The sequence below is a fragment of the Clarias gariepinus genome, chromosome 25 (assembly GCF_024256425.1).
Source record: "Clarias gariepinus isolate MV-2021 ecotype Netherlands chromosome 25, CGAR_prim_01v2, whole genome shotgun sequence".
NCBI classification, from domain to species: Eukaryota; Metazoa; Chordata; class Actinopteri; order Siluriformes; family Clariidae; genus Clarias; species Clarias gariepinus.
Genome location: NC_071124.1, coordinates 6,725,942 through 6,749,262, shown reverse-complemented (window position 1 = coordinate 6,749,262; position 23,321 = coordinate 6,725,942). Strand labels below are relative to the sequence as shown.

Below are 23,321 nucleotides of genomic sequence, written 5' to 3'. Positions count from 1 at the left end.
TTACAAGCTCAGCATGAATGAACAGCAGCAGGACTGATTGGGATCAGCTTTACCACCCATATAATTATTTAATTTAAGGATTTAAATTCTCTCAGCTGATCCCTGATCAGCTATGTTAGTAGGGCTAATGTAATTTTTTTTCTCTTTAGTCAGAAATCACACCCTATTCACTGTCATCAAGGCATAGTGAGTATTCACTCATGTGCTTAAGAAATCTCACAATGCACTGATATTAGCATCCACATGATGTACCCATAATGGCTTTTGCAGGGAATAGGGACTTTCATGCTATTCTGGAAACAGGATGTGCGAGTATTTCTAAACAACACCTACCATGCCAAGTTTAGATGTGAAAGAATGCCACTGTACAGAGAGACAGATAAAGAGAGAAAGACAAAGAGATAAAATAGAACAGCTACAGACGGGTAGGAAGGAATGCACTCCTGAGGCCCGAAAATCTGTTTTTTTTTAATCAGTTTTAATTAGTTATCGAACACTAATCTTTCTTTTGAGGACAGTCCCCAACTACTGCCATGCTGAACCCAACAAGGACATACTTCTGCCAACCTGAACTCCACAAGCTCAAACGTTTGCCAACCTGGACCCAACAACCTCAAACTTCTGCCCTTCAAAAGCCAACGATCTTCGACTTCAGCCAACCTGAACCAACATACTCCTAACATTACCATCCTGAAACCAACAAGCTCATCCTTGAAAACCATGCAGCTTCATTCACTAATTCCAGTATCGTTTGGCCTGCATGCTCATATTGCTGCCATACAAGCCTCAGTTTGTACAACTCTGAGGTCCTCTAGCTCCTACTGCTGCCATTCTGACAGTAATCTCTTGTCCCTACCTCTCTGAGGTCTAATAGCTTTTATTTCTTTCATCTAAAAGCTGACAATCTTTTACTGCGGCAATCCTAAAAACCACAAATCGCTCTCCATCATCATGATTACCTTCACAAGCTTACAGTATATTGCTGCCTGTCTTAGCCTTGCAATGTCCTACTTTGCCATCATCAAGACCCATAAGCACCATTTTCACCCAGCCCAAGGTGAACAAGGTCCTATTCCTGCAATCCTGAGGTCTAAAAAGTCTTACTACTGAGCCACAAGCTGGCATTTCAGAAACCCTAATCCCTACTTTTCTTCTGCTGCCAGCTGAACCCTGGGAAGCTCCATTATCTGCCATCCTCAGGTCTACAAGCTTCTTTTGATGCCGCTGTCACTTTGGCTTGCTCATTGGTCGGTTAATGCACTGATTAGGTAATATAATGATAAAAAAAAATGTATTAGACAACTGATGGAATAAAAACAGTTGCTTTGGAGAATGATACTGTTTAAAAGAGGACAACCACATGAAGAAAAGACATACATGCACACACAAACACACATACTGAAAGTAAAGACATAAATGTCATTTGGGCCATTCAAATTTTTAAAGCAGTTTAAAAAGCTTGATATTTGAACTAAAAACAAATTACGGTTATAGGATAACCACACTTATAACTATTACAACAGAACGTGATATTATAGTTGTACGTATACTGTGATTTATAAAGGTAAAAACTGCACTTACCCTGGATTTTTTAGGGGCAGGAGACACCTGAGGATTAAAATATATTTAAAAATATATATTTAGACAGACATGTATATGAGACAGACAAAGAGATTGAAAAAGAGAACACACAAAAGAAGTGAAAAAAAGAAGACATACAGTACATTAAGGCGGAATTCAGAAGCGTTTATTATTAGAATTCTGGTCGACCGATTCAGGAACCATAGAAGCCATATTTATATTGCCCTATATTGTCCATCCTGTGGTGACCACCACTACAGATCAGAAGGAGGTGAGTTCAAATCTCCAGCACTGCCAAGCTGCTGACGCTGGAACCTCGAGGTCTCGAACCCTAAAGCACTCTATGTGTGTGTGTGTGTGTGTGTGTGCTTTAAGCTGTTTGTTTTCCCTTGATCGTGACAAACCTTGGAGAACCACCTGCTGATAAACCCCCTTGCAGCACCATGCCCCCCACTGGTGTACTACACCACTGAGATGGGATTGGCCAGGTGATAATTGGTTTCATCACACTGCAGATGAATGTTTCTGAAGGCCTGAGAAGCCTTTTGTGAACAGTCATTTTTCTTTTTCTGAGAAATTGGCTTCTGTCTGGCCGCTCTACCTTTAAGTGCCTGATTGGTGGAGGACTCCAGAGATGTTTGTCTTCGCTTTGGGTTTTCTGTCTGAACGACCTTCAGTTTCAGGGTCACCTTCCTGATCAAGATATTTTGCTCAGTGTCAGTGGTGGCATACTTTTAATTTAGGAAGCCACTGACTTGTCTGGGACCTCTGCAGATCATTTCTAGTTTCCCTGCCCTATATCTGTGACTCAGTGTCTCAGTGTCTTTAAATGTTTGTGAATTTGCCATGTCAGTCTTGGGACTTTCTATAAACAGGCGTGTCTACCGCATGAGAACTTTATTCAAGTTTTTAGAAACATTTAGAAATTCTATATGAAAAAGTCAGAGAAACAGTCACTTTAGAGACACTTACGATAGATCTGAAGAAGTGAACGACAGCGTTGTCACCACCAGTGCGGCGGCGAGGAGACGAGTGACTTGACCTCTGAGGAGAAACAGAGAGAGCACCACGGAAAGAGCCCTGAAACGAGACAGGAAATGTATGGTGACCAAAGCCATGAAAAGAGACACAAAGTGAGGAGGGTGACCAGAAAGAACCTTTAAACAGATCAGGAAATGTATCCAGAGTCCTAAAGTTAGACAGGCAGTGAATGTATCTGCCAAATAGAGTCCTAATCCAAGACAGAAAATGTGTGTTGTTTATGGAAAAAGCCCTAAAGTTAGCCACGAAGTGTATGTGGCGACCATATAGAGCCCTGAAAAGAGACAGGAAATGGGTGTGGTGATCACATAAAGCCCAAAAGAGTCGAGAAGTTTTTGTGGTGACGTTAAAGAGCATTGAAATGATACAGGAAGTGTGTGGTGACCATATAGAGTCCCAAAGAGTCAGGATGTGTGTGTGGTAACCATAAAGACCCCTAAAGAGTCAGTAAGTGTGTGTAGTAACCATAAAGAGCCCTAAAGAGTCAGGAAGTGTGTGTGGTGACTATACAGAGTTCTAAAGAAACAGGAAGTGTGTGTAATAACTATTTAGCACCCTAAAGAATCAGGAAGTGTGTATGTTAACCATAAAGAGCCCTAAAGAGTCAGGAAGTGTGTGTGGTGACCACAAAGACCCCTAAAGAATCAGGAAGTGTGTGTGCGCCAACCATTAAGAACCCTAAACAGTCAGAAAGTGTGTGTGGTGACCGTTAAGAGCCCTAAAGAGTTAAGAAGTGTGTGTGGTGACCGTAAAGCTCCCAGAAGTGTATCTGCTGCCGTTGAAGAGCCCTACAACAAGTCAGGGAGTGTGTGGTGACTGTAAAGAGCCCTAAAAATTCAGAAAGGATGTGTGTGTGTGAGGTGACCATAAAGAGGCCAAGAGTTAAAAAGTGTGTGTGCTGATGTTAAAAATCCTTGCAACAAGTCAAAAAGTGTGTGTTGTCCGAAAGTCTCAGCAAGTGTGTGTGTGCTGACCATAAAGAGCTGTACGAGTCAAGAAGTGTGTGTGGTAAAGATAAAGAGCCTGAAAAAGTTACCGGAAGTGTGTGTAATGACCATAAAAAAAACGTCTAAACCATTTAAAGATATATGCATGTAATAGAAAGTGTCCAGACACAGTTGTGTGTGTAAACAGCTAGTGTACATAATGTAATAATTATAGAGGCTGTGTGATGCAGCCTTGATCCTTCAGACGTCCATGTCGTTTTCTCTCACATTGTTATTGTGCTGTGGAGGCTCTCATTAGCATTGAAGCATTGGAGGTCTCACGCTGAATCACTCTAATTGCCTCTACACAGAACTCACACTCATCCACCTCTCGCACAATAACACACATTACAGGCCAATCAGCGGTGTGTTTTCGGAGCGCTGATGGAACAATGAAACCATCTCAGACTTAGTTGTTGTGTTCGAACTCAGCAAGGATTACACTCCCAAATCCTCTCTGCTCACAGTTTACAGCTTCAAATAGAAAAAACCAAGAGAAATGTTGCCTCAGTGATACCTTCATTTTATTATTAATTTAATTTAAAATAGTTTGCTTTGGTTACAGAAGGATGGAATATAGAAACATAAAGATGGATGTTAACTTTGTTTCTAAACTCCTATGGGCTTATTTATTAATGTCCCTCTTGGTTCTAGCCAGTCAGAGAAAAACATAAAGCAAAATTTGACAAAACTAAATTTTATAACTGAAACTGGTTTTGGGAGCACGGTCAAGACTTTTGGACTCTGAGACAGGACTGCACTCCTATGAGAATTTGATTTAATCATCAGCTGCAGCTCTGGAGTCAAAGAGATCAATGACCCCTGCTGTTCCAGGGCCTGAGTATCTGTAGACACAGCTGAGGAAACCAGCACCCAAAAGACATCAAGTCTTCCATCAAAAGGAACAATCTTGTTCAAATGAACATTGTTTCCCCATATACAATCAACTTATAATTCTATGTGCTTTTGTGTAAAAACAAAACTTAGTCCGAGGCAAATACACCCTCAGATTGAACAACAACATATAATTTTTTTCACTAAAATGAAAGAATCAACCTAAAAGATTATGCTGGCAACACTTGACTTGATCAGTCGGCCACATCATTTTGTTCAATTCTCTTTTACAACATTGCGTCAGTTTATTGTGGTTTGACATTAAGGCCAAACAACTGCACTTTGGTCTCATCTGTCCTAGTATTGCCAGCCTCAGTTGTGTTTCTGTGTTCTTTTTAGTCGGGCAAATCTTCCAAGCAAACTGTACTATTTCAGTCTTCTTCTAATTGTGCCGTCATTGACTCTAACATTTAACACGCACAAAGGGGCCTGTTCTTGCGAGTTTTTGTATATCTATGATCATTGCACTGTCAGACTTTAGGGTTAATGTGCTGAGACGTCCAATCCTGGGAAGATTGCCATCTGTCTTAAAAGCTTTCTCACCGTAGCGTGCTGAACTCCAAATTGTTTGTAAATGGTTTCATAACCTATTTCCAGAAAGATGTGCAGCAACAATTGCTTCTCTAAGACTATTGTTTATGTCTTTCCCTCTTAAGAGTGTTAACAAACACTTTGATGCCTTATACCAGGAAACAGCCAAAACTTTTGCTTTTATGGAGGTCTGCCGCCTGCTGATGATCAGTTAATTAAGGGTTGATGAACAGAAGGGGGCACTTAGTATTACCTGCATGTTTTTTTTCTTTTCTGCATTATTTTTGTTAAATAAATATTAGCATGGTGAAAAAAGTTATATGATGCTGTTTGACTGAGGTCATTTGGCAATAGAATTAAAAGAAAAGCACTGACCAGCACTGACTCGGAGTACACTCTTGACACTAAGCTAGCCTACCTACGAGATAGATGAAAACCAGAATAGCCATATATTCCACTCATCGTACTCACTGAGTACTGATCAATCTCTTAAACATAATACATATGTCATGTATAGGTAATGCCATAGTGTCTAACATATCATTTATTACAGAAGTACGGTATGTACTGTAGCTTATGAAAGAAATTCCTTTGAAAGAAATTGTTTTCCTTTTTATTTCCTGTTTTTAGAAGATTGACTGGTTCTACTGAACACGCTTCTCAAGCTTCATTTTATCTCACAAGCTTTATCTTTTTTCCGTCATCGTCATGCAACACCATGAGCAAATATGCTTGCTAAACATAAGGCCACTTCCTGATTGGTCAGTCTGTCAAAAAACGAGAAAAAGTTATTTGAGTTGTGATTTGCTCCCACAGTACTGAGAGATGATTAAAAACTAACTAATCACCAGCATTCTCTCAACTGAACTTACATATCATATACAGTCATGTGTAAAGTTATTACACCTGTTTTCTAATTCTGTTTTTTTTTGTGCGTTCAGTTTTTTAAATTCTTTCTGGCTTAATTTTTCGTCTGGGGTTGTATTCGCCCGATACCGAGACTGTTTCTAACTTCACTGAATCAACTACATGTTTATTGTCTATGTTACTATCCTATCCTTGGAAATCAATAAAGTATCTATCTATCTATAGATCAGCATCAAAACAGGGAACCTCCATTACTGTGTTTCTAGGGATCTAGGGATGCTCGGTAAATCATTCGGACACTAACTTACTGTAGTGCACATCACACTAAGCTGGCCGACTTCCAAAATAGTTTTATAAATATATTAGGGTTTTGAGACACAGCTGTCATGAAGACACCACACCGGCTTTATGTGTTTGTGTTAGGATTCCACCGGCGAAACCACATAAGAGGAAATCAGATTAAGGAATATGATCTAATAAAATTCAATTCCTGTTCGGAGGTCAGTGACAGGAAATGAAAATAAACAATTTTCATTTCTTCATTCACAGCATTAATTCCCTGTAGATCTGGAGCCCGTGTTGAGAACGGCACACACATATGAGGACAAAACGCAAAATGGGCATAAAGTTTATATTAACTGACATGGGGTCTTTAAATTGCAGATGTTGGTAGCCCAAATCCTTTTTGAAAAGACCCTTGACCCGCAGTTGATGGTCTTTAACTGCATTACAGAATGTTTCCAAATGTGCACGGAGGAAAGAACAAGTTTAGAGAATGGAAAATCAGCATTGAATTTTGAACAGTACTTAAAAAAAAAAAAAAAAACAGAACACTAACTAGACAGACAGGAACCTGAACTCGGGATCAAACTCTGGAACTATTCGAACAAATTACATGTACTGTGTTGCTAACAGCTCAAGTATTTTATGCATCACATTATATGTTAACGATTGCATTTGAATCAATTTAAATATAAATGAAATGATCAATTTCACCAGCAGACTGCAGATTGAACCATTGCGGATGAACTCATTGCGGAATTGATTAGCGTGACTAGCAGATGATCCTCACAGCTCATTAGCGCTGCACAAACTGCATTTACACAAGGCTGAGCAGTCAAACGAGGACTTGTCAAAATCTCCTGTCAGACCGCATTACTTCTAGCAGATACTTTGTTTTTATGGACTCTGTGTTTGGTCGTGGGCACATAACAGGATCGGTCTTCACTGGTTACGGAGGTGCTTTTACGCTTTCAAAATTGATCATGACTGAAAAAAAGATAAGGATAGAGACACCTATTTCCAAGTTTATCTCAAATCTGTTAGATAGAAATGTCATTTAGCCTTGAAGCGTTTTAAAAATATATATATTTTATGGATTTGTTTTGAAACATGTTTATCTTGATCACCAGCATCACACTCTGTTGTGAAAACATACACTCTCGTTTAAAAGTTTGGGGTCACTTTCTAACTCCATGATGGTTCCTGATTGTTATTTCTTTCTACATTGTAAAGGTGCTGAAGGCGTCCAAAAAATGCATTAATCTCCATTGAACAGTTAATGGTGAGATGTTTCTGCTACTTCTGATCTGTAAAGACTTCATAACGCCTCTAATCTGAGGTGCTGTTAATTGGTCATTTTTCAGGCTGATAACTCTAAATGAACTTCTCGTCTGCGGCAGAGGTAGGTTTTGGTCTCGCCCTTCTGGGACGGCCTTCATGAGAGCCAGTTTCATTATGGTGCTTGACGGATTTTTCAAATGCACTTGACAATACTGTTATTGCAAGAACTATTACAGAAAGGCTGACCTCTGTGTCTTAAAATAACAACTAACTGTTGTTTTTCTTGTTGTTACGTAATTACCTAATTCCATATGTGTTATTTTGTAGTTTTGAAATCCCCAGTATTGTTGTAGAATATAGAAAATAAATCACTAAACAAAAACAAAGAAATTTTTAAGTGACCCCAAACTTTTGAACGGTAGTGTTTTTTTCTAAAGATATAAGAATAGATAAATAACACAATTATAATAATATTATAAATAATATTATATAATATGAAGAATTAGGAAAATTTGTTGTAGTTTAGAAGCCCATTTGTGTCTGGAGATCAAAGAAATCTTTACCAAAAAAAAAAAATGTCTTAAGCTGTTCATCATACTATCTTTGAAAGAGCACAAATGAAATAATTAAAATTTTTATGAAACAATCTACTTACCGAATGAGAAAAATTTCTCAGCACTTACATACCCCAACAAAAACCTTTTTTTTAATAAAGCATAAAATAAATGTGATTAAATGTAAAAGCAAAATATAAAATTCATTTCAATATTTTATAGATTCAATACAAAACATATTGGATCTTTACAAAAACTGTGTATAAGTGGACGACTGTTGTCCGAGTCAAACTGCAATTAATCAACATTGGACATTATGGAGTATATACCAGTATCACTAGGACTTAACTCTATAGATTATCCCTAAATGAAACCAGACATCTTGGAAAAAATCTTTGCTTGGTATAACTAACTATGTTTACATCACGTATAGCAAGGCTTGCTCTTAGTTTTCCTCAGTACAACCAAACCCATGATATTGGTCCATACAATTCTGTATTCTACAGTAAATTAGTAGTGCAGCACTACCTGTGTTATATACATTAGGTTACCTGTACATTATTGTACCATTTTTCCTGTATTTTTGTTAATTGCCTAGTGTTAGAAATAACTGAAAACACTCTCACATCCACACACACACACACAACCAAACAAACTACACATGGTTTTGTTACATCAGTTTAATCAAGCAAAAATAACCATAAAGCTTAGAACAGAATGGCGATTAGAGACATAAATGATTATAAGAATAAGATTAATACTTTAAAAATGTACAAAAAAAAAAAAAGAAAGGAATCTCTCCCACTCTAACCACTGAGTTGTGTTATCATTAATAAAGCATTATAATCTTAAACATTACATCCTTGTTAGTCCACTCTGGATGTGTCCCAAACCACATTCCTTATCTACTACATATGGTCCTTAAATGCCAAGTTGCATCATGTGTTATCTTAACGATCGCACATAATAGTGCACTATTAACTGTTATTTATAGTGTATTATGGGTATTTATGTTTGGATATAATTATGCATTGATGCATTTCACATCGTTGTAAAATAGCTCACTGGCAAAGAAATGCTTGACATGGGGATCTTTATAGTTTCATATTAGTTAGTAACCTGCTGCAGTGCATCATGGGATTTTTTAATGCGGTGTGGCGTCAGGCACAATTGGAAAATAGTATTTTGATACGTACGGAATAATGTGGTTTGGGGACAAAGCCAATGTGAAAGGCATTAGAAAATACAATTAAGTAAATAAAAACAAAAGACAAATGAAAAATAATTGTTAAAGGCTGGTTTTAGGAGTTGAAATGAGTTACAAAGGCAAAGATTTCAGACATTAAAATACTTTTACATGACATTTGTACAAAATATACCATAATATATGAACCATACCATAAGTAATTAAGGCTTTTGTACTGCAAATAATTGCTTGTGTTTTACAGCACAAAAAGGAGACATCTTGAAACAACACCTTAGTAAAGTATGCTAAGTGTCGTGTTTAATCAAAATGCATTTGTAACTTCGCATTTTACTCAAACACGGCGTTTCCTGAGTGCCAACAGGTTTTGGTTAAACATCCTGATTTTCTCAGCATTACAGGGACAGTTTGGCAACAACAACAACAACAACAACAACAAAGGGTACAACGTGCCACTCACATTAGATACAGACAATAAGCTAAACATGTTTGGTGCTTTTTTTTTTGCTAACCAAGCTCCAGAGGCTAGTGTTACCTCGACTAGCATCTTAGCTACATTGATAACCAAAAAATGCATGCTTGAAACACCAAAAACATCTTGACTGATTGACTACATTTTAGATCAAGCAAATATTGTTTATACGTTTTATATTATTCCATTGAAAGAATAACACATAAACTGCAATCTTAATGAGTGAAAATATCTTGATATAAATAAATCTAGATAAATCTAGCAAGGTAAATCTAGATAAATCTATTAAGTAGTGATCTGATGATCAGATAATTTCCTGCGCATTTTAAGTGAATGTTTATGAAATTTCTTTTATAAAAAAATCGTGTTTTAGACGCATGTCCTCTTAGACGAGCAGGATAGTGGAAATGCACATGGGTGTAACGCCGATAACAAGAAAAAGAGCATTTCAGGCATTATACTACCAAAATGATCTTTAAAAAAAAAAATGGTTAAAAATTAGGGAAAAAAAGACTAAAAATTAATAATCTTCCATTTGTTTTGTTGTAACCCTATACCAATAAATTGTACATTAATTTGACTAGATTCAAGATATTTTCACTAAGATTCCTATCACTTTTTGCAGCTTACATACACACACACACACACACACACACACACACACACCGATAACACTCTGTCAGTTTTATGAAAACAGCTGTTTAAGAAGAAAAACCCAACCAAAGAAACTTTATCTGAATGAAGGTCATGGACATGTGCAACATAAATACAATTCACCTTGGCAACAGAAACAAATGTATGAATATGAATATGAATTAGCGGAAAGCAAAAGTAATACTGAATAAATATCTTGCCAATGATAAATTCAATGAATAAGAATCACCTCACTAGAAATATTTAGCGCCACACTCCCAAACCCTCTCCCTAACAAAAAACAACAAAAAATTACGAAATTACTAAATTCCTGCACACACATTCCGTTTTCATTTTTCAATGCTCTAAATTTAAGGTTTGTCATATTTTATTGTTAGGAACTGGACACAACATGCAAATCTTTATGTATACATTTTTATTGTTACAATTAATACCAATTAGAACTACTGTACTAATAGTACCTTAACCACCTGCTTTTTTACTTAGACCAGCATTTTTGTTGTTCTCGTCCAGTTAAATTTGGTTCATTTGAATCAATTACATGCTAAAGTACGATAACTTCGAATAAGAACCCTTAATAGACATCAGATTTTTTGCTGTCCTTGCTCTAGGGAGTGTAAAGATCCTGCCTTCCTAGGCAGCCTACATCAAAGTGGAAGGTATTCAAAACAATAATAATGTGTGTTTGAACTGCAAGATACGAAAAAACCCTAAGTTATAATTATCCCAAAATATAGATGTATTTTTCGAGTAATTGTAGAAGTACAAATCTTTTGCTTGCTTATGATATTCATAAAAAATAAAAAATTTGATTCTGTGCACTTTTGTATTTCATTACTGACATTTGGCACTATAGATGTGGGAAAAATGTTTTAGTTACATATTATGATTCTTTATAGCATGGCAATTCATTATCGCCTCAATGATTCTTTTTAAACAAATTTTTTATTCAAATTATTTTTATATATTTTCTTATAATAATAAATTTGCATTTGAGGTGGCAAAATTTATTTTGCAGTTCCTTTATAATCCCACAGGGGGTGTGACCTAAACTACTCATTTGTACTTTATTTTCCTAGCATGTTTCGAATTTTAACAAAATCTAAAAAAAATTACATAGAAAAGGAATATTTGTTTAAAAAATGAAACAAAACAAAAAACTCCAGGATACTTAAAGAATCACGATACAAACTAAATCGGCACAAAGGTATCATGACACTATTGTATCAGGTGGTCCCTGGTGATTCCCATCACTGTTTGGCCCTGTATTACAGTTCTATAATTTTTCTCTACCCATATAATGATTTGTATGTAAAAAAAAATAGCAGATCTCTAAAAACATAGACTTGCGATAAAGATGTAAACATTTAACCTAGAGCTGGTGTTTATTTTATACTTTATAAGTTATATACACATTAATACAGCGCCTGTGGAATTTGTTCCTACCAAAAAATCCATTTGTATTGCATCAGTTCTAGTTATGTACCTTAAGAAAAACAACCAAAAAAACATTAAAAAAAACCCCAAATTAAAAGTGTTTACAGAATTTTGGCTGTATATAATTTTCAACTTATATTTTGCTTTTTATTAAAAAAGCAAAGTTTAAGTTTCCTGAGATCAATCTTAATAGATCTGTCTCAAAGTTAATAAATATCTTTGTGATAACTGATGAAATAAAACAGCGGTATGTGGTAGTGGCTCAGATGCACAATACTTACAAGAAGTTGCATATTTAAAAGACGACACACTTGAAACAATCGTTCCTCGTTAACTGAAATAAATCACAAAGCCTCGGACGTTCGTCATGCTGGGAACCTGATCTTAACGCTACATCCTGACTTAGCATCACTGGACGGCATAAACGTGGAAAGAACGCAATTTTTTTTTTTACCAGCAATTCATTTTATTTGTAACTACAGCTTCTTGGATTTTGCTAATCGACTCCAAAAGACATCATCCGGCACGAAACGGTTTGGAAATGTAATTCAATAAGCATTTATATGACAGAATGTATTTATGTATCTAGGTTTACTTCAGTGAAGATGGTGTTGAAAGTAGGCATTCTACTGTACGAGTGGAGTTCAAGTCAAACCAGGACTTATTTACTCTATATAATCCTCTATTACACTAATGCACTTATCCCAGCGTTTGAAAATCCGCGTCTGAAACGCTGGCCTGCCAGGAACTCCATTAACATCCCAAACATGTTAAACTGTCTTGGACTATACGGGGGATGTGGACATAACTCCAAGTTGAATTCCTGTAACGTGCATGTGGTGTTGGTAAACGACTGTCTGTCTCTTCCGCAAGTTGGTGAGAAGTTAGCCATCAATTAAAAAAAAAAAATCAGGGATTCTACTCGCTGAATGTTCACGGGAACGACTACAGTTAGCTCTGAGCCGACTTGGCCGGGATTGTCATTTACGACCTTCTTTAAAATGTTTCCATACGTTTCACTGCGGCTAAGATTCTCATCACTGTACTGTGCTTTAAATTGTCTGTACATGTCAATCAGTTTTACTTCTCTATTCACAAGAAATTGCATCACAAGTCCCGATTTTGACCGATACGCCCATCGTATAAAGCCGGTTTTAGTTTTTGTGTTTAAACATGGTTAGCTCTTCTGGGATTTCTGTGTTCTATAAACCTACACCATCTTCATGTTGACTTTGTATATGTTTAGCAGCTCTTGCTCGTCTTACAGCACAGAGGCACTAAATCGGGTCACGTTATTGGTTCTGAGACCAAAGAATTTTCGTTTGAAAATCGTACCTTACAAATTCTCAGGCTGCATATTTACTACCTGCTCTTATGAAGAAGCATTTCGCGTACACTGAGTGGCTTGAGCTACAGTCGGCTAAGTGTTACCATAGAAACAACTTTTGGCAATCTGTACAAAAACCTCTAGCATATTTATCAGTAAATGAAAGAAAATCTTCCCTATGAGACAGACAGATAACGGCTCAAACTTGTAAACATTCTTCTTAAACATAGCAACAGTTGTTTTAGGCATGAGGGACAGAAGCAACTCTCTTATGCACCGTCACCAGACGCACTCTCTGTGCAGCCTACTCGCAGACACAACAAAGGGTTGAGTATTTTAAATGATCACGACAGCAGTATAAAAAGAAAAATCCAAAAGGCAGGAATCATTATGGCAGGCCATAAAATGTAAATGATACTTAAAAGTTTACTTAAGAAACAAGGTTATGATATTTTCCTAAAAATGGGAATTAAAAAGATAAAAAATAATAATAATGAATTGTAAAAACCAGCCAATGTACATTTAACATCCATCATACCATAACAATAATAATTTGATTATCTCTATTTAATAAAGATATTAATAAATTTAATATCTCTTTTTTTTCTTTCTCAAAACTATGGCGCACTTTTTAAAAATTATTATTTATCCTCTTATTTTCGGTGATTTTATCTTTAGATCTACGAAACCACACCCAGTACGTACACCATGTATGACTTAAAACTTATATCAAATTATAAATCTAAAAGGAAAATGTGAAAACAGATAGATTGAAAATTTGAGAATGGGAAACGTTCTACATCGGCGCTGTGTTCAGCGTATCGTCACTGAGGAGCCGAAAGAGTTCTGACTGAGTACTGAATGGGATTCTAAACAAAAAAAAATAAAAATCAAACGTCCATCTTTTATCCTAAGCACTAAAAAAAGAAAGAAAAAAAAAACAATAACAAAAAGACACCAACAGATATATAGCGAAAGCTGCTTTAGCTTTAGATCCCTAAACCACACCCAGTGTACATATCGACAACAGTTATCTTACAAAATGAAAAAAAATAAAAATTTTGCAAGAGCAGAGATAAAAAATTTAAAACGATCAGTTCAATAAGGACCCGCAGGATCAGAATTCCATCAATGCAGAGAAGACAAACAAACAACCAAACAAATAAACAAACAAAAAATCAATTGTTTAAATTAAGTTTTTCGTTTTCGTCTCCTCACCTTGCTCTTCCGCTTCTTATCTCCTCCAAAGATTTTTCCAATCTGATCCATCACTCCGGGAGTTTTCTTTGCACGCCCGAGTCTGAAGCCGGACTGTCCCGCTGAGCCTGAAGATGCCATGTTGTGTTGCGGAGAGCAAAAAGAAGCGACTGAACGAGTCGAGTTTTATTAATTACTTTTGCTTTCACTCTGCGTTTTCGGACCCAGCTCCTCCGACCTCCTGGATGGTGTGAAGTTCCTCCGACTCTGACGGCCGCTCTTTGAAGGTGTTGTCCTCTCGGCCCGGCGCGTCACGGGAAAAAAGGCGGACCAAATGTGGGCGTGGCCAATATCCAGAACCCTGATTGGACTGTCCGGCGCGGGGAGGGGCGCTGGTTTCGGCGGAGCCTGACATCGTCTCGCTTTTGTTTGAACGGTTTTTGTTCTGGTTGACGTCCGAGTCGCTCATGCCTGCACAGAGATGACAAAAACTTGTTACAGCCCACACAAACACACACACGTATACACACTCGGTGCGGACCGGAGCCATCTCACACAGCACGGACTCGCACAATGACTTCCTTTGTTCTGTACAGAGTCTCACATTTACTCAGCAACATGTAAAGATGAAATGTGTTAGAGTGTGAGTGCAGAGCTGAGCGCCAGTTTCATTACAATTTATCTTTTAAAATGTAATTCTAAATTTCTATATGAGATGCAGAAAATGTCATAACGATCATTGATTCATTATATACATGGATAATTGTCAGGTCCACCATCCACAGAGGTCAACTCGCAGGTGAATAGTTCCTCTTGTGGACATGAATGGACAAGGATCACAGTAGGAACAGGGTGGACCACAAACCAGTGTTAGAAGTAGTGGCACTGTAATGGTAGTGGGAGTAGTGTTGGCATGACTATTACAACGCTGCCCCTTTAAATGTGCCACATCACTCTCTTGTCAAGGCTTTACTCTATCACTGGATCTTTGTTGATGCAAAATCATCCATGACTTGGAATCTGACATTCCTGTCCACGGAACAATCAGTCACAGGATTCAAGCTGGAGCTGAAGTAACCTGGATGCCTAGCGACTGCAACGATAAAGTGATAGAACCATCATTACGGTGCAACAACGGCCTTCAACATGAAACAAGTGCTTGGATTAATATTGTCGCTTTGTCTAAGGGGATGTTCAGGTAACCCTGTCAACCCGAATCAACCCTGTTGCTATGGCAATAAAAGTTTGGTAATGAAGTCCTAACTGTAAATTACACCTTATATTATATGATATAAAAAATCTAAAGTAATTACCATACATCTGTCATAATATAAGGCTTAATGATTAGTCCTGTTGCCTTGCACCTTCGGGGTTGGGGGTTTGAATCTCATTTTCAGTCCTGTGTTTGTGGAGTTTGCATGTTCTCCCCTGTGCTTGGTGGGCTTCCTTTGGTTCTTTCCACAAAGTCAAACTACATACAGTCTAGGTTGAAATCATGATTTTTCCCCCCCACTGTATTTCTTCCACAAAGCTGACGTTTCAGCACTATCCTTCCAGGTTTTGATAATGTGTTGAAGGGTTCTTAACCCAGTTCCAGTCATTTTAAATCTCTCTAATTGTTTTCTTAGCTTGATGCTGCCCAAAAATTTCGAAAATAGTGACTTTTTTTGGCCAGTCAGTATATACAGTGAGGTCAATAAGTATTTGATCACTCTGTGATTTTGCAAGTTCTCTTACTTAGAAATCATGAAGGGGTCTACAATTTTCAGCATAGGTGCATTTCCACTGTGAGAGACAGAATCTAAAAAGAAAAATCTGGAAATCACATTGTATGATTTTTTTAACAATTTATGTCCAATAAGTATTTGATCACTTGTTTATCAGATACCCTCATGACCCTCAAAGACCTGTTATTTTGTTTTTAAATAGTCCATGATTTTAAACTAGCAGCACCTGTTTGATGTTGTTAGCTGTCATAAAGACACCTGTGCACCCCACAATCAGCCAAAGTCTAAGTAGATACATGGGGTATCAATGATGCTAAGATTTAGGTTTAAAATCTTTCTTCGCACGGAAGGTTCCCCTGCTTTAGTTCGCCCATGTCCAGGCTCGTCTGAAGTTTGCCAGGGACCATCTGGATGATCCAGAGGAGTCATGGGAGAAAGTCCTGTGGTCAGATGTGGTCAGTAGAACTTTTTGGTCTTAACTCCATTCGTCGTGTTTGGATGAGTATCATTCCAATAATACCATACCTACAGTGAAGAATGGGGCTGGAAGCATCATGCTCTGGGGGTGTTTTTCTGCACAGGGGACAGGACGATTGCATTGTATTAAGAAGAGGATGAACGGGGACATGTATTCTGACAAATTTGGCCAAAACCTTCTTTCCTTAATCAATGCATTAAAGATGGGACGTGGCTGGGTCTTCCAACATGACAATGACCCAAAGGACACAGTCAGGAAAACCAAGGAGTGGCTCCGGAAGAAGCATATCAAGGTTCTTAGTCTCCGGACATAAATCCAATAGAAAATCTTTGGAGGGAGCTGAAACTCTGTTGCTCAGCGACAGCCCCGAAACCTGACAGATCTAGAGAGGATCTGTATAGAGGAGAGGGCCAAAATCCCTCCTGCAGTGTGTGCAAACCTGGTGAAGAACTACAGGTACCGTTTGACCTCAAAAATTTTTTGACTCAAGTGATCAAATACTTATTTTTAATTTTTTTAATTAAACTATTTGGGGGGATTTATTTTTCTTTTCCTTTTTTTCCCCCCGATGTTCTCCCTAATTTAGTCGTGTCCAATATAGAAGTGTCCAATTCCTCCCCATCATTAGGGGGCTCCCACATTAAGGCTACTACTACTCAGTCGGGAGGGCCAAAAACAATTAGGTGTTTCCTTCGAACCACGTGACGCCAGCCGACCGCATCTTTTCGAACTGCTCGCTCACGCACCGTTTGGGGCGGCGTAACACACTGAGCTCACAGACGCCCCTAATTGGCTGTAGAGCCGTGATTTTTTTCAAATTTTCTCCCCAATATTAGTTGTAGCCAGTTCTCACAGTGGAAATGCACCTATGCTGAAAACTGTAGACAGCTCCATGATTTCTAAGTAAGAGAACTTGCACAATCACAGGGTGATCAAATACTTATTGACCTCACTGTAAAAAGGGAAGTGGTGGCTCAAACGGTTAGGACTGTAAGCTACTGGGTTACTGATTCGCGCCTCAGCACTGCCAAGTTCCACTACTGAGCCCTTGAGTAACCCCCCTTAAACCTTAAATCTGCTGCAGGGGTGCTGTATCCTGGCTGACCCTGCACTCTGACCCCAGCTTCCTTAACTGGGATATCCGAAAAAAATATTTCACAATATAACAAAAGAAATACAATGTTTGAGCGGTGCTGTCAGTTCCAGGAGTGAGTTAGAGAAAGCTGAACAATCTGCCATCATAATTCAGCTCCTCCATGTGATAAGAGAGAATAAAATTGTAAAGTATTATGACAGCAGGATGAACCTGTGAACTGCTGCTAGCGGGATATTTTTGATATCAGAGATGTTTATAAGGTAGCCTATATTACATTTCTATTCATTCTTCCTACTGTTTTCTTCCTGAACTAACCTGCATCTGAGGCACAATCCCATCCATACAGGACCCAAGGGGCAAAAATATCATAATATAGCCATGTGCTGCATAACGTCTAGTCGGTCAAAGGCTGTCTTAGAGGCATGTCTGTGGTGCCATGAGATTATAATAGAGTTCAGATTAGAAAAAAAAAAAAAGAAAAAAAGCCTTAAATAAGTAAAAAGTTTATGGTACAATGTATGCTTCAACAAGAAAGCAGCAACATCCAAACCAAGAGATAACCAAAGGAAAAAAATAAGACAAATTATTATCGTCTGGGAGGAAGGTGCAGGGGATTAGAAGGAAAAAGTAAACAAAGAAATGAAGAAAGTTTAGAGGGAATAGAGAGATATAACATTCAGTGACGGCAGAAAGTAAGCAAGGAATAACAAAGAAAGAAAGGATGCTAAGAAGGGAGGAAGAAGGGAGGAAGGACGAACGGACAAATGGAGCCAACAAATAAAGAAGAAAAGGAAGATGAGAAATGAACGAGAAAGAGAGGATGGATAGAGGGAAGGGCACTGGTGAGGATGGAAGAAAGAAAGAAAGCAGGAACGGAAGATGGAGGGAGGGGAGAGGAAGGAAGTTAAAGAGGAATGAAGTAAAGAGATGAAGAAAAAGGAAAGAAGAATGCTAAAATAAAGGATAGAAGTAAGGACATTAGTGAGGAAGGAAGGAAGCTATAAGAAATGGAAAGAGGTCGAAAAGATAAATGGTACAAAGAGAGAGAGGAAAAAAGCTGGAACAAAATATAGAAGAAAAGAAAAAGGCAGGGCGGCACGGTGGTGTAGTGGTTAGCACTGTCGCCTTGCACCTCCAGGGTTCGGATTCGATTCCCTGCCTCGTGCCCTAAGTCTCCTGGGATAGGCTCCAGGTCCCCGCAACCCTGAATACAGGATAAAGCGGCATGGAAAAGGAGTGAATGAGTAAATGAGTGAGAAAAAAAAGGCAGGGAAGGAGGATGCTAGAGAGAGAGAAGGTAAGGAAGGAAGATAGGATGATAGATGGGAAGAACAGAAGTAAGGGCAGTAGTGAGAAAATAAGCAATGGAGGAGGAAAAGAAGAGGCAAAGGGAAAGGAAGGAAGCTAGAACAAATGGAAGAGGTATGGAAAGAAACTAAGTCAGAAGGAAAGCAAAGAAGGATGGAGGAAAGAAGGAAAGAAAAAACAAGACAAGAAAGGAAAAGAGGAATGAGTAAGTTAGAAAGTTGGAAGGGAAGGAAGTTGGCGAGAGACGATGGGGAGAAAGAAGGTTTGAGAGGACTGAATGAGTGAAAGGAAGAAACTACGAGTAGTGGGTAATGTATCTCTAACTCCTACACCAAGAAAGGGAATGTCAGGTTAATAATAAATGTTACAACAGGAAATACAGTAACTTAAAAACCAAAGAAATGTTATGTTCATCATACTGAATTACCCAAACGCTGAGCTAAACTGCTGAACTCTAATAGCAGATTATTCCATTTAAAGCTGTTAAGTGATAAAGATCAGACTATACAAGCACGGCACTGTGGATCGGCCATTATGATATCATGAGTGAATTTAACCAGCTAGTTTGATTGGGAAAGTTTCATGCTTTAATCTTCGTCTTCCAGAAAAACAGTAAAGTTGACGTCAGTGATTTTTGACCTAAAAGTCATATTGACCAAAAACAGAAGAAGAAAAGAACAAGAGGTGTAAGGGCTAACGACAGCGCTCGTCTGTAACGAGCAATATGGAGCGTACGCATTATTGCGCGAAGGAACGAGGATTTCTCGAACGCTATTCTCTCTGTGTTAAGGAGGACAAAAGGGCGTGCTGTGTTCAGAGGAATGGTGTGAATCTGCATGCTAATCGTTTCTGAACAGAGCCGCGTTGTGTCGAGTGCACTGTTATTCCGGATGAACAAAAAGCCTTGTGTGGCTGGAATAACTCTACTGAGGATGGAGTTTGAACTCAGTGCCACTTATCTGATTGCGGACTGAGCACCACACGCTCACACATGCTCCCTCACACACGCACACACGCATAATGTTGGTCTATTATTTGATATCACATCATAGCATCATTTACACAGGTCCTTCCTGTACATAATGCTGAATATATTAAGAGAACTTATGTTAGAGAACTGCAGACTACATGTTGCTAAACATCAGCTAGTTCAGAAAACAGCAGCCCACATCCCTTCCAAGAATAGAACGAGAACGGTCAGATATTAACAAAGTTCTCAATAAGCCAGAACCATGATAGGACTGCCTGCTTCATGTCTGAAACGCTGGCCTGCCAGGAACTCCTTTAATAGCCCAAAGATGTGGAAATCACTTGGAGTGAGGTCAGGGCTGTATGGGGGACTGTATGGCAATAACTCCAAGCCGAGTTCCTGTAATGCTCAAGTGGTGTTGGTGAATGATTGTGCGGACAGTTCCCACAGACAGATGCGCCTCTTCCGCAAGTTATCCAACAATTTTCTCAGGGGTTCCATTTACAGAATGTTAAGTCCAAGCGATCTCGTCCAGTATCTTTAAAACATTTGCACCATTCAAATGTTTTGCTACTTCTAGGAGTCTACCATGGCAAAAAACATCCTGAAAGAGATGCCCATCTACAGTATTTCAAGGCACAAAATGAAACACATATTTCCACCACGGGTTCATTTCATGTAGCAAGCCTGTATCTAATAGCCTGATCTTGGCGTGCAGCTCAAACCCACTAGAGAACATGTACAGGCTGAAACCAAGCTCAGGATCTCAGCCAGGGTTCGTTGGGCTGTGGGGCACCTACAGGACCTTCTGATCCACTGTGCTGCCCTTTTGTTAAATTCATTTGGAATAATCATGGTCTGGATGGTAAGGTGGCATAAAAGTTTGCACTGTGGTCTCGAAACTCCGTGGAGTTTGCATGTTCTCCCTGTGCTTGGCGGGTTTCCTCAGTGTACTCTTATTTCCTCCCACAGTCCAAAAACATGCAGATTAGGCTAAGTGGCGTTCACAAATAGCCTGTAGTGTGTGCATGTGCATGTGCCTGCCCCGCAATGGACTGGCACCCCGTCAAGGATGTGCCCTGCCTCATGCCCTAGGTCTCCCAGGATTGAAACCTCCAGAGTCGAAGGTTTAATTACCGCCTCGGTTCTGTTTGCAAGTTCGCCCCATTCTTTGTAGGATTCCTCTGTGGTACTCCTACAGTCCAAAAACAAGATAGGCTAACTGGAGTTTCCAAATAACTCGTAGTATGTGAGCATGTGTGTGCTTGTGCCCTGTGATGGACTGGCACCCTGTCCAGAGTGTACCCCGCCTCGTAACTCGAGTTCTCCAAGGTTGAACCTTGTCCCTGAACAGGATAAAACTAAACAGAGTGAATGAAAGTTTGTCTATCTACATACAATAATGTCCCACCAGGAAGAGGAAAAGTTGTATAAGAAACATGATACAGTGAATAGGACAAACGGGACGCACCCACATTAACAGAAATACAGAGCCAAAAGGAATCTGAAAGTGGGCTCCATCTCCACCTCTCTCTCTCTCGCTCTCTCTCTCTCTCTCCCTCTCCTCCTCTCTTTCCAGGGTGGGCCGGTGGAACGGCAAGCATGCCGCCTCCCACCGCTCCAGCGCACACTCGCTCTCTGTTCTGCTGCCTTCAGATGGAATCGGGATGCGACCCGCTGACCTCCGCCTGCTTTAATGCTGCTAACTAAAATATAGCAGATTTCTGAAATACCAGCTCGGGGGTGAGATCGACAGTGCTACACTTTGTGTGTGTGTGTGTGTGTGTGAGTGTGTATGAATGTGTGTGATCATGTGTACTTAAATGAAAGCTACCAGACAATCTGAACAGCTGTAACTAGGAATGTAACGATCCGATACTGTATACCAGATTTGGACCTGCAAGGATGGATCTGTATCAGATCGGATCTGGCATTGTTTTCACGCTTTTATTTTCGTACCGTGAACAGAGACCCCAGTGATAGTGATGAGGAGTGATGTACAGAAATGACAAACTTGACATACGCAAAAGTATAAAATATGATCTTTTATATATTTTTGAATATTAATTTTAAACTATTTTAACATTTACATAAATGTGTATGAAGAGCTGATTGTTGACATTGTGGGGACATGTGGCTGCTTCCACCTTTTATTAAGTAAACTAAAAGCTTCTATTTAAAAAAAAAATGAGAGCTGGAAAGTTTTCTTTTTAGCTACTGAAGTTATCGTTGGATTAATTGTGTTAATTAAAGAATTGACTGTCTGCATTAATAATTATGTCAATGGAAGGTCCTTACAATGATCATAAAATAATTGTCTGTGTGTGTGTGTGTGTGTGTGTGTGTGTGTGTGTGTGTGTGTGTGTGTGTAAAAAGCTTTCTAAATCCTTGAGCATACATCATTGGATCTGCCCACCAGCCAGGACAGGGAGACTCTCTGTGTGTGTGTGTGTGTGTGTTTCTTTTACTCCTGTAATTGAAAGCACATTGTTTAAAAGCTTGCAATAACTACAGGAGTGGTCAGTGTAGCAGAATGCATGTCCACGCCAACACACATACACGTGCACACACACATGCACACACACACACACTGTATACCATCCTTACGAGGACCTTCCACTCATATAATTATGAATGTGGCTAGTTAATGCTATGTTTAATCCTAAATTTAACCCCAGGAACCAAACGTCATACATGAGTAATACTATTTAAGTCTAAAAAATATTTAAAAAGTTGTATTTATATTATTAAACAACAAAGCATGTTTTATTGTGGGGACATATGGACGGTCCCCACAAGGAAAACCTTTTTTTGGTTCGTTTTTTTGTTTGTTTTATTTTTTTCTAAAACAATTTCCATAACTTTTAATTAGACACTTTTGGTAAAACCTGTTGTAATGAACATGCTGAAATTTTTTTCCGTTTACACAGAGTGTGTGTCACTGTTAAGTGCTCGACTAATTCATCCGAGCTCTTACACACAAGGGGTTTAATATAAGTGTAAACACAAAACAGAACCTAAAGTCAGATCGCTGCGCGACTCCAAACTAACCTGAATCACAAATGCCAAAATCGTGCTGCGCAATACTTGAACCGCTGTCGTTGGCGCAAATTATAATCAAGCATGGTTCTAGTATTCTAGTATGTGTGTGCATGTGTGTGTGTGTGTGTGTGTGTGTGTGAGAACCCTACTTGAAAATTGAAATGACAAAAAAGGCTGCTGCTCAATTATGATGATTAGTGATTAGGAGTGTTAAGCAGTGAGAACCTAAAAGAGAGAAAGAGAGAGAGAACAATAGTGTAAAAGAGGACAACACACACACACACACACACACACACACACACACAACAACAATGTGAGCTTTTCAGCAGTGATCTTGTAATCAGAACCCGTACCAGCAAGCACCAACCACACACACGCACACACACACGCGC

The 23,321-nt window shown here is 38.7% G+C and overlaps 1 protein-coding gene across 3 annotated transcripts in view; it reads right to left on the bottom strand.

Moving 5' to 3' along the window:
* mbpb (myelin basic protein b) overlaps positions 1–23,321 on the bottom strand; it is a 60,463-nt gene that overhangs the window by 6,000 nt on the left and 31,142 nt on the right. The window contains exons 1-4 of one of the 3 annotated variants that reach the window (XM_053486375.1): positions 14,330–14,593; positions 2,554–2,661; positions 1,582–1,608; positions 334–363 (exon numbers count right to left, since the gene is read on the bottom strand). In XM_053486375.1, coding sequence (XP_053342350.1) covers positions 334–363; positions 1,582–1,608; positions 2,554–2,661; positions 14,330–14,449 — 285 coding nt within the window. In that variant the 5' untranslated portion in view covers positions 14,450–14,593. Of the gene's footprint in view, positions 1–333; positions 364–1,581; positions 1,609–2,553; positions 2,662–14,329; positions 14,780–23,321 lie in introns of those variants that run through there. The other 2 variants (XM_053486376.1, XR_008356336.1) reach the window with 2 other exon arrangements.